This window comes from Scatophagus argus, chromosome 4 (assembly GCF_020382885.2).
Source record: "Scatophagus argus isolate fScaArg1 chromosome 4, fScaArg1.pri, whole genome shotgun sequence".
NCBI classification, from domain to species: Eukaryota; Metazoa; Chordata; class Actinopteri; family Scatophagidae; genus Scatophagus; species Scatophagus argus.
The window spans coordinates 6,867,131-6,888,335 of NC_058496.1; the positions used below are offsets into that span (position 1 = coordinate 6,867,131).

General features: G+C 40.9%; 1 protein-coding gene across 3 annotated transcripts; it reads right to left on the reverse strand.

The window, feature by feature from the left end:
* Positions 1 to 1,589: 1,589 nt before the first annotated feature.
* On the reverse strand, positions 1,590 to 19,905 carry inpp5l (inositol polyphosphate-5-phosphatase L). Of its 3 annotated transcripts, XR_006843223.1 has the most exons (17): positions 19,202 to 19,897; positions 13,826 to 13,867; positions 13,354 to 13,454; positions 12,815 to 12,902; positions 9,617 to 9,680; positions 8,932 to 9,035; positions 8,626 to 8,678; positions 6,923 to 7,042; positions 6,589 to 6,673; positions 6,396 to 6,491; positions 6,234 to 6,308; positions 5,834 to 5,907; positions 5,622 to 5,733; positions 4,847 to 4,915; positions 4,697 to 4,756; positions 3,476 to 3,594; positions 1,590 to 3,349 (listed from the first exon to the last, which is right to left on the reverse strand). XR_006843223.1 is itself a non-coding variant. In XM_046387199.1 (16 exons), exons 1-15 carry the CDS (start codon positions 19,259 to 19,261, stop codon positions 4,715 to 4,717), a joined length of 1,185 nt encoding a protein of 394 aa, XP_046243155.1. In that variant the 5' UTR covers positions 19,262 to 19,897; the 3' UTR covers positions 1,590 to 3,594; positions 4,697 to 4,714. The 3 variants fall into 3 exon arrangements, 2 of the variants coding, with proteins under 2 accessions (XP_046243155.1, XP_046243156.1); XM_046387199.1 differs by having other exon boundaries at positions 1,590 to 3,594; XM_046387200.1 differs by lacking the exons at positions 1,590 to 3,349; positions 3,476 to 3,594; positions 4,697 to 4,756; positions 4,847 to 4,915 and adding an exon at positions 4,925 to 5,040 and having other exon boundaries at positions 19,202 to 19,905.
* Positions 19,906 to 21,205: the final 1,300 nt, after the last annotated feature.

The following is a 21,205-nucleotide window of genomic DNA, read 5'->3' on the forward strand; positions in this document are numbered from 1 at the left end:
GACAATGACCCCCGCAACCCACTTCAACATGAAATCAATACCAGCAGACCAGCTCATTCACCATTTAGGCTCAGTGAGACTCCATATGGTTCAAGCAGCTCTGCCATCAGGCCAAAGGACAAGCCGAGGAAACAATAAGTGCTGTGATTACTCACTTCAGAGACAAGCAAGTGTGTCAACAGTGTAGTTCTGCTGTCACTGATTGCCAGTATCTCATGTCCACACTGGAGCTATGACAATGCAAATGTCAAGAAATGAACAATCGTTATAAAATCATTGTGGAAAGCAATGTACGCTTTAGTCTCCCTTCAACCTGGATTTAGTCAAACCGCTGAATCAACATAAATATGAAATGCAGTAAAGGTTAGGATCAGTCTTTTGATTTGTTGGCCCCGCAAGACTTTGAATCTGAAGAAAATATCTTACATAGTCTGCCCATTCCAGCCTCAGAGGGCAGGTGCAATACTTCCTCTGATTTACACGTCGTTAAATCACGTCCACATCTATGGAAACTGAATGTGTCACATATACAATCCACATATAATAACACACATGGGTTAAGTGATGGCAGACTCGGTGCCAATTTTTCCGGACTCTGGATTGCACAAAAGTCATTTTTCATTTTGATTTTGCATTCTTTGTACAAATAATGATGATAATTTTGTTTATCTGTTGTAGGTTAGGGGACAACAAGGTTGTTTGTCACATTCGTCAGCTCTCCCTTCTTAGTGGGCACTGTTAAAATTTCAGAAGTGGGATCAAAGGTAACCTACAGGATCATTTCAGAAAAAAGACATTTTACATTGAGGTGAGGGGACTTCTGATGTTTGTATGTCAAAAACTTCTCTGTGTTGCTCTTCTAGGCTTTTACACAATGGGTTTACAATAAAACAGTTATTACCATTAAATTGCATGACGGGAGAGCTATAGTTTAGATTTTTTTAGCTTAGGTACTAGTTAAAAACAAAACACACACACAGGATGTAATATGGATGCTCGTCTCATTGTCTTCAGAGTCGGTTGTCCCATATGACAACATTGTCAGCGACAGTCTTATTGTATGTATTGTAATGCATTTATAGAAATGAGTTTTCCTGTTTCTGCTCTCAATACAGGAGATGCGTTAGGTTGTTGCATTTCAATGAAATTAAAATTATCAGATGCATTTTTCATATTGTCGCCATTTTCAAATTTTTTATCCATTAAAAATAACATTGTGACAACCAGCCCCACGTTGGGGACTGTTGTTAAATGTGCACAAGACGTTTTTGACAGTGCAAAGGGAATGTGTCACGCACCAAAGGATTCTAGGTGAGGGCCTGCCTGAAAGCCAGCAGCATTTACAGCATGCGGTCTGTGGTGTACTCGACCAACCCTTTCAGGTTAATCAGCTTCTTGCGGGAAATGGGACTTAAGTTATGAAGTCTTTCCAAAAACAGGTGTGACCCAAACAAATTGCGGTTTCTCTGCCGCAAAAAAAACCCAAACCAACAAACAAAAAAAATAGCTGTCACTCAATCCCTGACACATCTTGCAACACAGCGTCAAGATACAGTGTTGGTGAACCCAGCTAAGAATGTTGCGACATATTTATGTGGGTAACGTTTTATTTACAAGTGAAATAATGATCACAATGATGTAGTGTTTGACCAGCGTTAATGTAAATGTAATACTGGCCTTATAATGAACTCCAATGACTGGTCAACAGTTAACTGCTAAAAGTTTACTACTTACAAACTCAGTCTACACAGACATTTGCTCTTATCTTGTAATAGATGGCGAGGCTTCAGTCCCACTGTACAAAGATGACTAACAAAACAAACTTGATCAAATTTTTTTTTTTTTTGTATGAGAAGTATTCTTGTATGTAAGACCATCAAGAAGTTCACAAAACTCATACACACACACACACACACACACACACACACACACACAGGTGAAGTTAACATATGGACGGATGAATGGATGGAAATGACAAACATTTTAAAGTCTTCCAATCAGAAATTATTAAAGCCAGATCAAAAAAGAAAATCCTAAGTAATAACTGACACATCAAAAATACTGGTGCTACAGTATGAGACTATGAATCAACAAAACAAAACAAATGAATTCAAAAACAAACAGTGCCTCCTGTGTGCACGAGCACATGCACGTGTACATACAGAACATTTTTTGAAGTTCTAGAGAAGCTATGTGATGGAATATCAACACCCTTTAACTACGGTTAGAGGTAAACAAGTGAGGCCTATCGCATGATTATTTTGGCAATTAAATACAGTTGATGCCAACCAGAACAGGGTGGAAGAGATTTCACACAGACTGTGAAGATAACTTTCTCTGAGTGAGGAAATCAAAACACTGAGAACTTCTGAGATATAACTTGTGGAAAATAAAGCACTTGGCATGAATGTACAGTTGGTAATAACAGAATGCTACTTTAAATTCATCAGAGTGAAACAATCTGCTGCACGCCATTCATAAAAAGACAAAACTGCAGTAGTTGCCTTTTTGCGGCTTCAAAATGTCACTGGACGTTTGTCCGCTGTCTAGTGCCATCTCTACATCATATTAAAATAAATTCTGACAGAAATTTAGTTTATGTAGTCAAGAGACATGTGAGACAGTTAAAGCTGCTGTGACGAAGTAGCTACATGTACAGCATACATTTACATGTCAGTAATCCTTCATCAATAATGTTTCCTCTCCAGAGGACATCTAAAGGAACATGTTGGCAGGAATCTGAAGTAGCAGCATTCCTCAACTGTGTTTCCTGCCTTTGTGTAGAACTTGCTTATAGTAAACCACAGCAAACGTATATACTTGAAGTACAAAATAAAAGCCTACACATGCAGCTGCAGCTCATAATAACACTAACGTTCTTCATAATGTTGTCAAAATGTCACATGGAGTTTCACAATACTGGATTCCGAATGGCTGATTGCAGCTGCTTATTTAAAATCTGTTAAATCTGTTCACTGCTATATGCCTACTGGACTATCCAGTTCAGCAGCTACAAGCTGCTCTGACTGACTGGAGCGATTTAATAAATCATTTAGGGCTGATGAAGAACGACTACATTTGTGATGCCTTGGCTGGATGTCTGTCTGACACTGCCTGTAAAAAAGGCAGATTTAAAAAATAAAATCAACAACTAAAATCACTGTAATTAAAATGTAAGAATGTTTTGCATATGCGTGTACACATCCACGTAAAGGGGAAGACCCACAGTCACACGCCGTAGTCTTCACTTCATCGTTCGGTCGTATTAAAACAAATCTCCTTGGCTGCAAGCAAGACGTGTAGGAAGATCCTCGGTGACATCGAGCTTTCAGGATGGAGGACTTATGATCTGAGAGCAAGTGGAGAATCAGCACTACGGCTTCAGAAATCCATGAAAGCTGCTGGTAAATCTGTGCTTGTGTCACTCGAGTTGTGGTCCATGATGTGAGGATGGGGTTTTCACGGCGGGGGCTACCTGTGTTGAGACCCACGGATGTCCGACGGGCAGGTTGTGGCAGGTAGCCATCATGCTGATGACTCTCTGGTACTGAGACTGTGTTGTATACCTGTTCTGAGGGCGGTGTGGTTATAGACCTGCAGAAGACACACACACACACACACACACTTCTTTAATCATGTGCCAGCAAAAACTAGAACTGCCACCTTGCGGTTGTACATCTCTGCACATTTCTCACATTGCATTTTATCTGTCCAACAGTATCTGGCCAGACTCACATAATGTCTGTAGGAATATAAATAAAGATAGTAAGTGTAAATTTGGTTACAATTAGTGTATGAATTCTTTTTCAGATGACCTTTGACAACCAAAATCTCATCAGTTCACCAAGTCGAAGTACATGATTGTGTCAAATTTGAAGAAATTCCATCAAGGACTTCCCAATGTATTGCATTTAAGAGGATGGGACAGACAGATGGACAACCCCAAAAGACAATAACTCCAACCATGGATATAGCTGGCATGGAGACATAGCAAAGTCCCAGAGTGATACAGCAGGTGGTTTCATGTTGATTAAGACTAAAATGTGCCCAATTATATTTTAGGCAGAGGCCATTGGAATACTTTCAAAGCTGCATTCAAAGCACACCTTCCTACCTCAGGTTCAGCGAGCAGAGATCCTTGTTTCCTGAAATAAACTTGCTCTGTGTCTGAACATGTCAAACACAAGAGGAAAAGCAAGCTGGTTGGAGCATCTTTTAAGGCCCTTCATTGCTATGATCTCATCGTGAAGAAGGGTCCTCATGAAAAAGCAGTCCATCCTTGAAAAAAATAAATTTAAACGGCAGCAAAACAAAATCATGGCCGTAAAAATGCCAATACGCTGTCCGGCACAACGCATGTCTCTCCAGCCGACCATCCACATGGTAATTAATGAAAAGCGGGCCAGCAATGCACTTAGTGTGTAGCCACAGTGACAGTGGAGAGGATTCAATAGACATAGATCAGTGAAAGGTGCTGATCGCTTGTGGTCCTACTATGGTGGACACAAAGGAGCACTTGTGTCCCACAGCCACTTCATCTTAGTTCATATCCCAACTCCAATGGGCCTGCCTGGGTTATGGCTCTCTGGGGAGCGGAACAAGATTACTGTGTTCGCTCTTGCACACTGAATCTCCCCTCTGGAGTCACCACACAAACACATATACACCTCCGTAGAAAAACGGCACATGATCTTACCATTCAGATGGATCTGCATCAATGGTCGTTAGTCCTCAGCGAGAAGAACAAGAAAACCGGCTACCAGAAAATCACAAGAAGACACCAGAGTTACTCTATGTGGCTTTGTTTGCCTGAACAAGATACAAGCTATTTAAATGCTATTGTTACCTTATGGTCTCCCATACAGACATTAGGACCCACTGTGTTGTAAACAATGCTCTTCTCACCGTCATCTCTCTGAAAAGAAGAAAGTTTTATATCATCTGGACAAACAAAGCAAATGAAATGTGAGCTTTGAGACTTAAGTTTACATCTATTAAAATGTTGTCTGCATGGTCAAATGTTGTTAGAGAGACTTCAGACTAAATGACAACATGATGACAAGGCCAAAAAAAAAAATCAGTTCTAGCCAGAGTCATTACACAGGAAGTGACAAACTGACATCAGTAGCTTTATGCTAACAGTAGATAGCTTAAGACACATAGTACCGTAAGTAGCTAGCGTGTATTTCAGCTTTGGCTAAAAGTTGTTAGAGTGAATTACCAGCTTGATTTGACATTTTATCTGATCATACGTTTAGTACTGGGACTAGCTAGTCAAACATTTCAATAAAAGAACAACACTGTTCATTTCCACATCTTATTTATCAACTCATTATATGGACGCTAACTTTTTACCTGAAATACACAGCTTTAGCACAGTCTTAACATGTATGCGGTGATTATGGACATATTTTAAAGCAAGTCAGCATCAGAAACAACTATTTTCAACCAAAACTACCACTTAATCAGCTAGCTAGCTAGTTACTGTTGATAACATTTGCTAGGGACAGTCATAATTTCTACATATAAGCCATTTATTGGGCTATATTTTTCATGTTGTGTGGAAGTGTAAAGACGGATACATAATAGACAGAAAATTCAGATATTAAGCATTTCCTAACCTTGTGGATGCATTCGTGAGCAGTGTGCGACATGAGGATACGATCACACCACGCAGGACAGCGAGTGTTCATGTACTGGGTTGGTTTAGTGTACTCTTCACTGTAGGGGTAGCTGAGATATATAAAAAGAGACAGAGTGTATTTAAGGAAAAACAACAGAGGCATTAGTTTGGACCCAGTATCCGAGCAAGTAGGTTAACTGAAAGTCTTACCTGGGTGGAAATCTGATGTCCTCTTCCCGAATGACATCATGAAACACTGCGGCTTCTTTGTCATATTTTAAAAGCTGAAGGGTGGAGACCATTACTGATTACAGGAAAACTCAACACACCAAAAACAAGCAGCAGATGTGAATGAGTACAACTTCAGCATGGGTGAAAATCCTGTTTAAGTTATCAGTTCGGTTCACCTACAAACTTTTGTATTTACTGTACTCTCATTCATGGGACTTTATTTCCGCTGACAGGATCTAATCTAAAATCTGTGAAGACATGTCAGATTGCTGCTTAGCAAGATGTGGTACAATGGTTATAGAGACAGCACAGCGTTTCTCTGAAGCTGCTGTGGAACTGATGTGATCAGAGTCAGAAAAAGTTCAGATTGTGAACTCACTGCCCTGCCGTTGTCCTCCCTGAATACCGTCTGGTGCACATAGGCAAACAGCTTTTCCTCAATGTGGAGCAGCACCTGCAGGTGAAGTAAAGGCAAGTAAGGTCAAAACAGTAGTAAAAACAAAATGTCTGCTGTTGTCTTCATTGAACTGATTTCAATCACCTGGTGGTCATTATCCTTTTCTTCACAGATGATTTTCTCCACTTCGTTGCTGCTGTCTTTTTTCACTGTCTGCACATCCGTCGAAGTGGACAGATGCTGCTCACAGAAGCACAAACACAAGGAAGGGTCTATGTCAAAATGCCATGCTGACACACATCCTCATCACCAGAGATTCACAAGACATTACAATTACCTGGACCAGACTAAGTGTGTCCAGACGGAAGTTGAAATCACCAAACAGGAAGAAAGGCAGAGGAGTGAAGCGGCTGTCTGATATCCTGCAAGGAGAAAGTGCTGTCAGGAATCAAACAGATGTTTGGGTCTTTTTCTCTGTTAAATCTTACTTTGAATGCATACATATTCACATTAATGTGATAATATTTCCAGGACAGTATGACAGGAAAGACTTTATGATATAAATTAAGACTGTAAGAAATGTCCTCCATTCATAGAGGTCATTCAGTGTGTGTTTGCTGTCAACTTGTACAGTGATGTTTTTCATAACTGTGTGCAGAGGAAAATCTGACCTGTTGATTACATATCTGAGAGCATTTTTGCGGTTTGCTGAGTAAATGGAAGGACTGGAGTTGCAGGCAATGAGGTTGGAGGCATCATGGAACAGGTGGACATTGACCAGGTCCAGACCTCTGCAAAGAACACAAAAAACACACAGCAAACACGCAAAATATGGTTATATGTGCAGGTGGAGATTAGAAACAGGACACAATCTGATACTGACCTGTGTGTGTGTGTCTGTGTGTGTGTACACGGGTGTCACTTATGAGGAGCTTGAGCTTTCTTATCAGCGAGTGCACTCATGTTAATACTGAATCCACAAACAAGCACATTTGTCTTTCGTGTTGAGCTTTCACTCCTTTTGTTTGGCTGTCACCAGAAAACAATTAATGTGCATTCAGGTAGTGAGCTGTGTTGACTCACAGTGTGATGCCGTGGCACACAGATTGTGGGCTTCTTTTGTTACTACCCACAGGCAACAACAGCAGAGCAAATAATGACTAAGGTTTTCAGGAAGCACACAATGTAGTAGGCTCATATCAGGGTTATATTTAGCTCAGTTTTAATTCAGGAGACTTAAAACATAGATTATAAATATACATTCTTTGCTAATTAAAAGAAATACGTTCACAGTTCAACATTCAGCATAAGGCACCAGAGCACCATGCTGCACTGACTATTTATATATACTATATATTTTTTTTATATCATTATCATTTTTAATTGGACAGTTTAGTCATCAAACTAAATGAATATAAGTATTTGTTAAAACACCCACTAAGGACAGTATAACAGTGACAGCAGAGATGAGAAAACCCTCTGAGGGAGGACTGGGTATCGTAACTCATTATTTTGTGTTTTAAGTGTCAAGTATCAAAACTGGGTATCAAATGCGTGATTAAAGACATTACATAGACAAAAATATTGGGACAGAGTTGAGAGTAGAGTTGCCCCCCCCCGCCCCTTTGCGGCTGCAACAGCTTCCACTCCTCTGGGAAGGCTTTGCACAACATTTTGTATTGTATTTTTGTAGATTTTGTAGTTTGGACAATGATGTTGGACTAAAAGGCCTGGCTTGCAATATCTGTTCCAGTTCATGCCAAAGGTGTCCAATGGGGCCCAATCAGGTTATTCCACACCAAACTCATCCAACCATGTCTTTATGGAGCTTTGCTTTGTGCACTGGGGCACAGTCACGCTGGAATAGAAAAGGGCCTTCAACAAACTGCCGCAAAGTTGGAAGCACAGCATTGTCCAAAATGTCTTGGTATGCTGAAGCATTAAGATTCCCCTTCACTGGAAGTCAGGGGCCAGAAAACAGCACCATACTACACCTGAATTAAAAAATAATTCAAAAAAAAAAAAAAAAAAAAAAAAAAGTATATATCTCAAAGTAAGGTGTAAATATGTAACAGTTCCAGGAATATTTCTAACAATACGCAGCCCTGCCCTGAGGTTTTGTTAGAGTTGGAAACTGAAAAGAAAACAGACTATCCTTTGTTTGATGACAGATAAATCATTCAACATTTCCTTTGTTTCATTTCTTTGACAGCAATTCTATCATACCAGGGATTCTTTGTATGTAAGAACCAGGGGCCTTCAACTAATGAACATGCTGGTTTTCAAAGAGACAGTTTCAATTTCAAAAAACAACAAACAACAATAGATTTTTTTTTTTTTTTAAATAAAATCAAGGTTAGTGTACGATACGTACTGGTTGTGTATGATCCAGCGGGTCCTCATGAAGCCCTTTCTGGACCACTTGAACTGCAACAGAGACAAATTACAGCGAGTCACTAAACGGCTGTGAGCCGTGTCTTTGAAGGGCCAAACTGATAATTATTGATTCTTTCACATAATTTGTCTCATCTCCCTGTCAGAGCAGGCAGACGGCCCCTGCAGCCCCAATAGACTCATTTGTCCCAACATCTCCCTTTGGCCCTCATGTACCCCTCCCCACATCTCAACACACACACAAACATAAGCACACACAGATGCCCGTTCATGCACACATACTCACATCTGGCCAGAAATTCTTTGGGAATTTTTCTTTCTCCACTGTGGAAACCCCTTCCAGAGAGCCCATGTGCCTGTTCTGCCCCGACACTGCTTTAAAATCCTTAACTGTGAGTGGTAGGGGTTGTGGTGGCAGCAGTGACATGTAAAAGAGTGAGAAAACATGCAAAGAGCAATCAATAAACTGGTGTTAACCTCATCAGAGCGGCATATACGATGAGAGGATCTATAAGCGAGCCATTAGAGTATGTTTGGTGAACAACAATCGGTTTGGGCCACACAGCGAGTGGCAGCTGCGGGATGTTTATGGTTCTTCCATAAGCTTTTCTGAGGAGCTTTTTCATGCCTAACGTGACTGGACTATGCAGCAGGAAAATAACAGCTCCACTTTAAATTCAGGTTCTTTGCAAATATCTGGCAAGGAGCTGTGGCCATCAAACTGTCATTATACACAGGGAACCGTCCTGAAGTCCGTGGTATTAAAAAAAAAAGGAGAACCAATCATATTCAACATTGCTCTTATGAGCCATTATCAAAATAGTACAGGGTACGAGGGGAGTGGTTTATGTGAAATCATCAAATTTTTTTTAAAGGGAAAAAAAAAACATGAATGCATCACTAGCTGACAAACAATTAAAACTGTAAAATGAAAAATTACTGAAATGATGGACAAGGAGTGAAGTTTTTACCATTAAAATCATACTGATAGACGTTTTTCAATGTCTTGTGGATGAAGTACATGCTCCCCAAAGCCTGTGGACAGAAATGACAATAACTGATAAAAGTACAGCACAAAAAACTTTACATATGCTCACTTGGTTTCAGTTTTAAAACCTGAACGTTGCAAAAGTACCGGAGTCTGTAGCTGTGATAAAGATCTAAGAAATTCACACTGAAATTATACTTAAAATGAGGTTACAGACACTTTTAAATTTCAGACACTTAATGTAATTTATTTATGTTGAATGCAGAAAAATTATGGAGGGCCTGGAAATGTATCTTTCCTTTAAAAAACTGATAGTAAAGTTTTTTTTAAATGGAAAAATGGAAAACTCAGCTCTGTCTGACCCTCTCAGAGTGGTTTCAGATCAGTGACCCACAGTGAAATCTAAACATCAAAAACGGTGACAAAAACATGAGAAATCATCTCTTTTCAACCTCTGAGATGATAAACTGAATTGTTCATTATCCCATCATGTGAGCGGAATCGTGAGTCTTGTACAGAACGATCCAGTACGACGCAGTATATTCTTACCTTCCCAAAGACACATGAAACTTTAAAGAACAGATACGCTCAGAGTGAACACGTAACTGCACAACACATCCACATATCACACCTCATACACACACTTCAGCATCCAATCATCCCTGACATGGTGCTGACAATTTTTAATGTACTAACTGCCTGCTCCACTGATCTGATTAATCATGCCCTGCGAGATCAATAAAGACAGAAAATTAAAACAATTTAAAAGGTATTAAGCAGTAGGGCCTGCTGTCTGCCAACGCTGCCACTGTGACTGGAGGCCGAAGAAAAATCAGCCAGCGCTCAGAGGGCTCGGGGCGTGACGGACCGTTGTGCAGCCCCCCTCTCCACACCGACACGCACACACACACACACACACACACACAGCCAGAGTGTGAGAGATATCTCCCTGAAGAGATCATTTATCATTAGTGCCAAAGTCATCCTCATTTGATAAAATGGAACTGTCTCTGTGGTCGGCTCCAGTGAGCAGCAATTAGCGACCAACTTGTCCAAAATCAGGACAGGGAAAGCTATGTGAACGAGTCTGATACGGTCGTTAGGTTCAAGCCAAAACTCAAAGCTGAGTAAACAGCTGTCTGAAGCATAAGTTCAGAAATATTTGGTAAGTTTAGCTAACAATCAGAGCAAAAAGCTGATTATTGTACGGCAAGAACTGCTCTAAATTTGGCTGAGTTTATGTTGGATCAGTACAATGTTGTGTTTAAGCAGTACAGCAAAGTGCACATACACACACATACACACACTCAAACACAGATACACATTCTCCTCCACATACTCTGCCAAACACCTATCTTCATCAATCAGGTTTGTGCACAGTTTAATAAAAAAATATTGACTTACAAGTGATTTTTTATCAAAACACCATTTGTACTGGGAATGCATGCAAGTCTGCCCCCTCTACTCCTGCAGCCCCTCTGAAAGGCGAACCCCCCAAACTCTCTCTTGGCCAAATAACTGATGATCCGCAGCCAAGGGGAAACAAATTGAAAATCAATGCAGGTGGCACAGACGAAATGAGAATGAGGCATTAGGAGGGGTGGTGGGGGTGGGATGGAGGGCTGCAGCCTTCTCAGGGCAAACAGTGGAGGGTGCGAACACTCGAGCACAGGGGAAACTTAGTCCCAGCTGTCTTGCACTCCCCCTCACACTTTATTTATCGTGCACAAATGGGCTGGGATCAATAGTTTTAATCTAGAGTTAAATGTATTGACTTTGGCCTGTCTCCTCCACACCTGGCCATTGACTTTCCCTTTTTACTTCACACACCTTCAGTCTACAGATGCAGCCAATGACCCCTACTGTCAGACGTCCAGTGTGAGGGTATCACATGGGAGGAGTGAGGGTTAATAGTTTAAGAAATACTCAGCCACTTTTCTCAGCTGGGGTTGTGGAGGTGCTACTCTCAAGCGAGGCAGAATTTCAGACAAACGAATCCTGATAAATTCATTATGAGCAGCTACTGACACAGTTGAATTAATTTAATTCCCGCAGGCAGACTGAGAACTTACTCGCGCTGGGTGAGGATCACTAAAAAATAAGTTGGAAGCAAGAAATGGCTTTAACGACAGGTGTGGAGATTGAGCCTGAGCCCATGACCTGAGCGGCATCCCGCCAGGCACTGAAGTGGACCAGCTCAGACGTAAGCTAGCGAGACAGACTCTGAGCTCAACAGATGATGATAAGAAATCCAGGTCGTGGCATGAGCGCCTTAACAAACCTACCTTTAAGAACGTCTCCCAAACTGTGTAATGCTACTACACCATTGTTTCATACTCTATTTCTGAGATCTATGATGCTTACAAAAGGCTGTGGTTGTGCGCTGTCGGAGATTGCACAGTGAACCTTGATATATGAAACCCAACCCAAACACACTCAAACAAAACCAGATTACATTGAGTAGGAAAAATCCGCACACCTACTACAGTTTTGATGGTGTAAAATTTGATCAGTTCCCTTATTTCCAGGGTTCATTTCCAACTTTCAGTAAGATTTTCATTTTGATCAGAAAATTCAATGACAGAAACAGCTCTTACAAAATGTCAACTTTTTTTTGTTGCTGACAAAATGTCAACTTTCTTTTTACATTCATATTAGTCTTGAGATTTAAGATCTTTTATGAGCCCACTGAATTTAAGTCTAACTTTACTGATTTTTTTATGCCAAATTTTCTGTTTTTACACTGACATTTTATATATTTTTAGTTTGCAACAACAACACATATATAAAAATAAAATCTAATATAATAAATCTCATAAATTGTGGACATATACAAATTTAATTTTCTTGATTGACCTCTGAGTTATCACGTCCATATTTTTTGCAATAAAATACCTTCAAATTGATGAAAGTCTTTGACACTGTCTAAAAATCCGATGGCGTCTGTTTTCCAGTCACACTCCACACTATCACAACATGAATGACATTTTCTGATGCTCCACTGGGGTCTACGAATTCTGTCTTTCCCAGAAGTGCTGACCAGCAACCAGCTCCCGCTTTTCACTCAGCAGCAGAGTGCATTGAATGCCTCCTACTAATTCTGAGTACTGGAAGAACATGGAGGAGAACCCCATCTAGTGGAAAAACGTGTGAACTACTCAGAGGTTTATGTGCTTCTCACCGTGAAGCTGTCTTCTGTTTTGAATTGGTTATCCACATAGATGCACACCCTGTCAAAGTCTTTCATATCCTCACTGGACTCAATCCTCCTGGAAACAATGGGGCACAACGGAGACATCATTAGAATCAGAAATACTTAATTGATCCCTGGGGAAACAGATGACAGTGCAAGGCTTGTCCCCTTAAATGGTTCTAATTCTTCAAATGCAAAGGTTGGTTGGTTTTCATGTGATTGTAATCTAAATATCTTTAGGTTTAGAACTGGTAAGAGGATAAAACAAACTTGATGTCAACTTGGGCTTTCGAGAAAATAGTTTTAGTGGACCAAATGGTTAAGGAATAAAGGATATAATCAAGCAAATTCATTGATAATGAAATTTATTGTTAGTTACACTCCTATTTGACTGTAAGGAAAATTTAGAGAAACAGATGGGGCTTTAATTTTGCAAAATTTGTGATATTAACAAACACAGGGTGAAGGAGGAACATGCGTGGTGGTGAATTGAGCAACATAAATTAAGAGCAACACATTAGTCCTACCGAAAGAAGTTTTCAGCGTGGTCCATGTTGACCATGTAGTCCTTCCCTCCCACCTCCTGAAAGTGCAGGGCAATGAACTTCGGCTTGTAGCTGTGGATAGTCTGCGACAAAAACAAGAGGTTTTATATTACAGAGTATTGAGGAGTGAGGAGGGTCAAAGTTATGTTACAGGATGCTGATTATCCATTAGAGGTCACGTGGAACTTTTCTGTCATTGAAGTTAGCAGCTCAGTTTCCGTTTTCCAGTGGAACATGGAGCTGTCGTGCACGCTAGGACGTCATTAATGCACTGACACCAGCAGCCAACAAGCAGAAACAACTACATGACACAGATTTTATTTGCCTGAACTGCACCAGACCGACCACAATATGTGAGGGAAAAATATGAGACACTGGCAGCAATAATAAGTGGAAATACCAAATGCTTAAAACTGTGAATAATTAACACAAGGCCAGGAGGCCTAAACCTTACCTTATATAATTCTTGTAACCATTCATTTTGAATTTCACCCACCTGTAAAATGACAGAGAGAAAAATCAAACATTCTTTCTGGATCAAACAGTCTAAAATCAAACACAAACCCTGAATTCATTTTTTTTTTTTTTGGCCATCTGGGGGCAGTGCAATTCCAATATTTAATCTCATTTTCAGCTGTTTTGGTCTCTACAAACACCTGAGGAAAAATCTACGATTGAGCCATTTCAGCAAAATCGCTGCAAATAAATTGAGCTGCAAAATGGCACCACCAGCCATAGCACACCATGTCAGCTGTCCACATATAGTTCTGCATGGTGCTGTAATGCCACTGTAAACTAGTGACAGTAACAGTAGCTAAAACATTTTAGCTAAATAAACTTTCAAAGTAAGTTCAGGCTACTTGGAAGTTCACAGACACCATATTTGATCTAACACTATAACACTATCTTCCGAGTGCATGACCATTTACTGGCTGATATATTGAGCCATTTATCTGAGATTTATGACTGATAACAGCTCTGTGATAAAGCTGAGTGGAAGTACACAGTCAGGTATTAATTACCGGAATCTGTTGCTCTGACACCATGAGCAGCTCTTTTCGCATTACACGTATTCATATAATCCTTTATATATTTTTTTATTATTCTGAAATAAATTATGGTAACTTCTTGTTTTACAGTACTTAGAGACAAACAGGTCAAATGGAAGTCAGGAAGTCATTAATAGTGATGTGAAACTCTGAGCAGCTTACAACAAACAATTGCATGGAAATATTATCCTTTCTGTTTCCATTGGTTCTGTGTTCCAGGATGTAGTCTCACAGCTGTACCTGTCACACTCTCGGACTGTTCATGTATCATCCCCGAAACTGATCTTGTTGCATAGCCTCTACAGGTGGGAATCATCAGAAGACCCATCGCATGACATTATCACGAAGCTTAAGTCATAATGCTACATTATTTAATATGCTTATTTTTCATTATTGCGATAATGTATGTAATATATTGCAATTTATTATTATTTATATGTATTTTTTTATTTATTCTTATTATGCCCAAAGGAAAACTTTGTCGCCATCTGTTTTATCTAACAAAATTAAGTTTTCAGTCTGTTCATCCTACTTCAGTATTTTTTTTATTGCAGTAAAACAGGATTGTCACGCAGACAGAATGGACAACACTGCCATAAAACCCTGTCATAAATGTTCCATACACCTGACAAACTGCACTGTTTGTATAACAGTCTGCACAGTCCAAATGATCTGAATGCAAACGTGAGAGATCTACTACTGCCTAAGGTATTTTGATCTATGCTGCCCTTCCCACAACTGGGGAATTAGAAAGTGATTTATACAACTAAATACCAATACTTGAGTTTGTGTATTGATACAGTATTGCCTCGCAAAATATCACAATACTATGCTGTATTGATTTTATTCTAAAGCCATAATAGCCACTTGACAGCATACTGTAAAGCACATTTACGGAAAGCAGGCAGATGAACCTTCTACTGTCAAACAAGGCTAAGGCTGGCTCAGCAGACCCTCCTGTGTGTGGGACTACAGGTAGACTTTCATTTACACTGTAAGACCGTAGAAAAGGACTGTAGGACAGACTCTATGGCGAGACACTGTAGATTCATCTTATTTGGATAAATAATAAACTGTTTTATACAATGGACAAAACTTACAAGATTTCAGACTGATAAGCCTGTGAATATTCTCATTCATCCAGGTCAATTCAATCCAACGCAACTGGACTTAGTTATTTGTCTTTGAAGACGTTTCACCTCTCATCCAAGAGGCTTCATCAGTTCATGCTCATTTCTCAACAGAGGAGGTCTGCACCACCTATCTCCAATTTAAAATGCTGCCCTTTCATCTCTTCCCAGGAGATTCAACAACTTAGCCTCTAAAAACAACTGCCATTCACAAATGGCCCCATGTGACTCTAATGACTGTCGTTACAACACAATAGAGCATTAAAGAAGTCAAAACCAACTTTACCATCCCCGACTGTCGTTTGGCACAATGGGGCACTAACGAGTCTATGACACCACTGGCCATGTGAACGCCTCCACAGAGGTTAAATACCTGGGTCTCCACACCAGCTAGTTGAACTAGTCCCAGCCTAGTCAAGCGAGCATGAACTGATGAAGCCTCTTGGATGAGAGGTGAAACATCTTCAAAGACAAATAACTAAGTCCAGTTGCGTTCGATTGAATTTCCTTGAGATATTTCAGACTGATGAAAGTCTAAATCTAATGAACTGTGAGAGTGAAAGCAAAGTTCTGCGGTGGCTGTGAAAAATAATTCCCTTGTTAAGCTAAGCAAACTTAAATGTTAACCTCACAGTTACACTGACATTAAACGCTCCTCTCTCATACCAGAGAAAATGGGCTTCGGTGACATTTTAAAAGCTGTAAGCAGTACATCAATCAACAACTGTCCCTTAACCTAAGCTGCGGCATTTCAACGTGTTGTTTCTTATACGCCCACTTCACAATTTGCCCCAAAGTGCAGTCACAGAATAATGTGCAGTCTTCTGCAAGGCCAGGTGCATTCATACCAGCTGAGGAATGGCTTTGCATAGTGTATTTGCATGGCTGTGTGACAGGATGACTGCAGCTCAGCCATTGTGACCTGAAGGACTCCACATATCTATTAACACAGTCTGTATGCGCTCATAAACACTCAGCCAGTGGCTCAGTCCAAGACGCTTCAAATGTATGAAATATGCTGCATGTTTTAAACATAAAGTTCATACAACAGTTATGCTCACGATGCACTGCTGACTGCACACTATTCAGCAACAAAAAAAAGCATCTTTTTTCTGGTGTGGCAAACTAGTAGCACAGTGTCAGGCGACAAGACCAGGCACATTAAGCGAGGGAGGTCCTAAGCGAGCTCCCACCGGATCACTGTTCCAAAGAAACCATTTAACTGCTTTAATGAATCCAGCATGTTGATTAGGTCAATGCTTTGTTGTTCCAAGCTGTCTGATAATAGTAAGTTGAGAAAATTGACTAAAATAATGTGCTCCCTCAAGAAAGGCTTTCACAGATTACTATTCTCACACCATTTGCATGAATAAAGGGAAGGGTTGTGTCACATTAACATCTGGCTTCTAAACAGCCATTAAACAAGCTTGCCAGAAACAACTGACATAATCTCCGGTATGAAATACTACTGGTGGCACAGAGATAGCAGCTGGGGCTGACTGTCTCACTGACTAAACTACTCTGACAGGACACTCAGTTAGTCCAGTACTGTAAAGCAATAGGATTTATCCTGGGATGTGCTTAAGATCTGGCTCTTATCCAGAAAGCTGGGTGAACGTTTAGGAGTGTTTGTTTATAGAAATAGGGGGGCTTAAGTAAGGAGAAAAGCTCAAGTCCCTCGGGGTAGATTTCCATCTGTTTACATATCTCCCACAATGGGATCTAACATGCTTTCATTGGAGCCAGATCTGGCAACCGGAAACATGGTCCTGAGCCAAATTTCCATGAGTGTAAGAGCCCTCCTCCCTGCAATGTCTGAAAGGTTTGTCATCCCAGCACAGAACAAAACTACATACCACTGGAAATGTATCCATTTGTTTAGAAGAGTTCAGTTCCAGTCTAATCTCTTTAATCCCTTATAAAGAGTACTTTTACTGTTATTTTTGAAAAGATGCCAATGAAAGACTATACTATAAACTATAACTTATATAACCTTACAAACGTAGTGATACCTGGAGCATACCTACACAGCATGATAAGGATACTATAATCTAACTATTGAGCAACACAGACGCTCCCTGTACAAACATTTTAAATTTAGATTTTCAACAGGGATTGTTTGCGCATCCTGCAATTTCTAGTTGCAGGAGGTGATGATGGTAATCATCATGGATGTTTGAGGGAATTTAATAAATTTATGATTAGCCCACTAAGGTGAAAGCAGTAAAATGTCCTGTGGTCAGCAAGTGAGCTGTGCTGACGGGTCACAACGTCCTAGCCGAGACATGCAGCAGCAGAGGAGATAACTGATCTCATCTCATACCACACACCCCTGCACTAAAAGAATCTGACTGAATGAAACATTAATAAAGTCTTGCCAGAAAACCTTCAATACACTTTGGAAATAGTTCTAACAGGTCTCTGGAACTCTAAATCTTGTTTTGATGATGTTGGTGGAGAGATCACTCCCATCAGGATTAAATAAAAAAAAGTTTTGTCATAGGATTAAGGTGATCACACACAAAACCTCTTGATTAAAAACTCAGATGCACTCCCTTCACTGTAGAGCTCAGCATTCAGGCTTTCATTGTTGTCTTAGTGCATGCCACACATCACCGGTCCACTTGTCAAGAATATAGACGATGAGGACTCATCTCACCCTGTCACTTTCATCCCCAAATCTCTGTAGACCAGTGCATATGGTTTTTGTACTCCCAAACATGCATTCATCTTTGTAGCGAGGGGTCTCTATGTAACTGTCGACAGACTGTTCTTCCTGACACAGTGTGATCACGTTCTGCTTTGACTTTCTCAGCCACCTACAGAAGAGTTGTTCTTCTGTTCTTCTTGTCTCACATATCACACCAATGCACAAGTATCACAGTCATGAAGTGCACACACGCCTATTTACTGATGTATTTTCCACAGATCTAAACGCAGCTGCCACTTTAGACACTGTTCCTATCGAAACACTAGCCAGTTGTGCCTTAAAACTCCCGTCATCCATAAACCATACAAAATCTGAATCAACTGGGTCTGCTCAGCATTTGCAGACATGCCACAAAGATTTATTTACTCAGGTTTTTTCTTTTGATTTGTCACCCGTCTGTCTTCCCTTACAGTTTTTCACAAATCCTGCCCTATGTTGTGCCAGCATGTGGAGACTACGGAGTAGACATTTGAACAAGTTCTCATAGCTGACCCTTAGGTGTTAAAGCATCTGCCGGGTCACTTGAGAGCAGGTCACGTGAGGCGTGAAACTTATGCGTCCTGCGGGTAATAACAAATCAACTTAGGCTCGATGATTTTGTTTTATATCAGCGACAGCGGAAGGACACGATCGGGGCGCATGCTAATAACAGCTGACAAAAAACACGACTGGGAAACTCGACATCGTGGTGCTGGAGATGTGTAAAGGGCGGCACGTGAATTACAACTGGAGTAATTCATCGCCGTGAAGACGTTAGCACACTTGCCACATCCTTAGCTAGGTTACCAAAGATGTATGCTAGCAGCGGGGGGCTCATTCAACGTGAAAACTTGCCTCCTGTACCCCTTCGACTATCTCCATCAGCCTAACAGCATTAAGTATAATCCTGGCAGCACTGCAGTCTGGTGTAGTTTTAATTTTACCCTTACCAGCCTACTTACATTATCAAAGAGTGACCCGACATTTGCGGTGACGAGCAGCACATCAGTGTATGTTTCCATGTTAACGATCCACCTTCTCAAACAGCTCGAGCAAACTCCGTAGCGTCGCCAACTGACGCACGTCCAGGCCTGTAAGAGCGACTCCCCGGGAGCTTAGAAAGGCTTATTGTGTGAGCCCAGATCGCGACTATGAGCGCTCTAAGTACGATAACATCTCACTGACGCTTTTGCGTCGTTTCTGCTTCAACTTGTCTACTGATGGCGGGTATCAGGTCGTCATCATATGCCGGAGTGGCGCGCATATCCATCGCCGAGCCAACGAGAAGTAAGTTAGTTTAACGGCCCTCATGCGTGGATTTCCGCCTGCTCTCGGTTAATTGGACTAGTAGCTTCTTAGCGGACTTAAACCAGCCTGGACCGTGCGTCTGATGTTGCCTTCACAAACCCGCTGATAACCGGACCGAACAGTTGTAGACGCGGTTAGGTAACTTTTACTAACTCCCGGGCTCCGCCTCCGCCTGTTTGCTGCGACCAGTCAATTTCAGTCTTCCTTGTGTTAAGTTTATCGCCGCTGAGTGAACGTCGTGGCCATCACTCTGAAGTGTGACCTCCTCTGAAGATAATCCCTTAACGTTTCATTGCCATGGAAACCTCTCTGTGTGACCTGTAGTGCAAACGACCCGTTTAGCCTCGCCAGTTTTTATTACCGCAACATTTTAACCCCCAGGTTAAATAATATACTATTGCAATAATAAATTGCATAATTACACAAATACACACAAATGTTTGTAATGTATAACCTAACTTATACAGAGAAAGTGTAGTATTATACATGGCGAGTTGAAAGAACTCAACTCGCCACGCAACATACCACAGACTCTTCTGTGTAGTCTCAACAGGAAGTCATTTTCTTTCCGTGGAACTTTGCTTTCAATGAAATATCCTCTCACTGATGACAGTCTGTTTTCGCTGTAATTGTTCTCCTCCCAAGCTGTGTACGGCTGTTAACACATGCATATGACAGTGCAGGCGGTCTTATCTGTATCTGTGACTTTGCTTTAGCCGTGCACTCATGTATTGCTCCTGTGTGAAGCCCTGAAACGGTAGAAGAAGATAGTGTGCCAGTGTTTTATTGTTATGTGCCTGACCTGCAGCTTAATTTTCTCTAGAACAGCCCCTCCCCAACACACACACAACTTCCAGTCATGGCAACAGCTGAGTAAGCACAATATTTTACAACACACCTACAGTAGCTTTCTCTCAGCCCAGTCAGTCGATAAGAGATGTAAAACTCTTATTTGGAGTAGATGGATCCGTGCCATCCAGCAATCTAAGCTCCGGCCCAGGGTAAAGCAAAGACTGCAGGCGGCCTGACTCTCCATAGTGCTGTTGGCGAGCTGTTCAACCATGGCATGGTTTACACAGCCAGCCTTTTCAGCTCCCTGCTTCTTTTCACTCCTCTTCTGTGCTTTATTCACCAACGTCAACAGATCCATTTGAAACTAGTGCAACAGAGATGCAAAAGAATGCTGCCGTGTCCATCACTAGTTTGGAAACAAAGGCAGTTAAAGGGGAAACCACTCTGAAAGAAGACTGAGGCCATTTATTGCAGCCAGGAGTAAAGGCCTGAATTTTGGACGAAGCAGCCGAGACAGAACCAACAACAAATATCAATGGAAATACATTTAGACATAATCAGCTGGAGAATAAATACAGGATATATAATGTTTAAAATCCTCCACATGCCAGACTGTGTTAGAAGCTCGGTGTCCACTGCACAATAGATCACACAGGAAACGTTACCAGAGCCCTGACTTGCCTGCCAAGAATAGCACAGAAAAAAAACGGCTAATTGAGGCAGTCCTGGAAAACATTCAATTCTAAAAATATCAAATGAAAAATGCTTTGACCTTTTTGCCAGAAAAAAGCAAAAAGGCATAATATAGAAGTAGTAAAAGTCGCTAATAATACAAATACGAAGATTTGGTTAAATTTGCAATACAC

What these genes read in the sequence shown, in the direction of transcription:
- inpp5l (XM_046387199.1), bottom strand. Translation starts at nt 19,261, where the DNA reads ATGGAAACATACACTGATGTGCTGCTCGTCACCGCAAATGTCGGGTCA. An exon ending in AAACAGAAGACAGCTTCACG is followed by an intron (nt 9,681 to 12,814) that starts GTGAGAAGCACA and finishes TTCTGTCCACAG; the next exon opens with GCTTTGGGGAGCATGTACTT. An exon ending in CTATCAGTATGATTTTAATG is followed by an intron (nt 9,036 to 9,616) that starts GTAAAAACTTCA and finishes TACCACTCACAG; the next exon opens with TTAAGGATTTTAAAGCAGTG.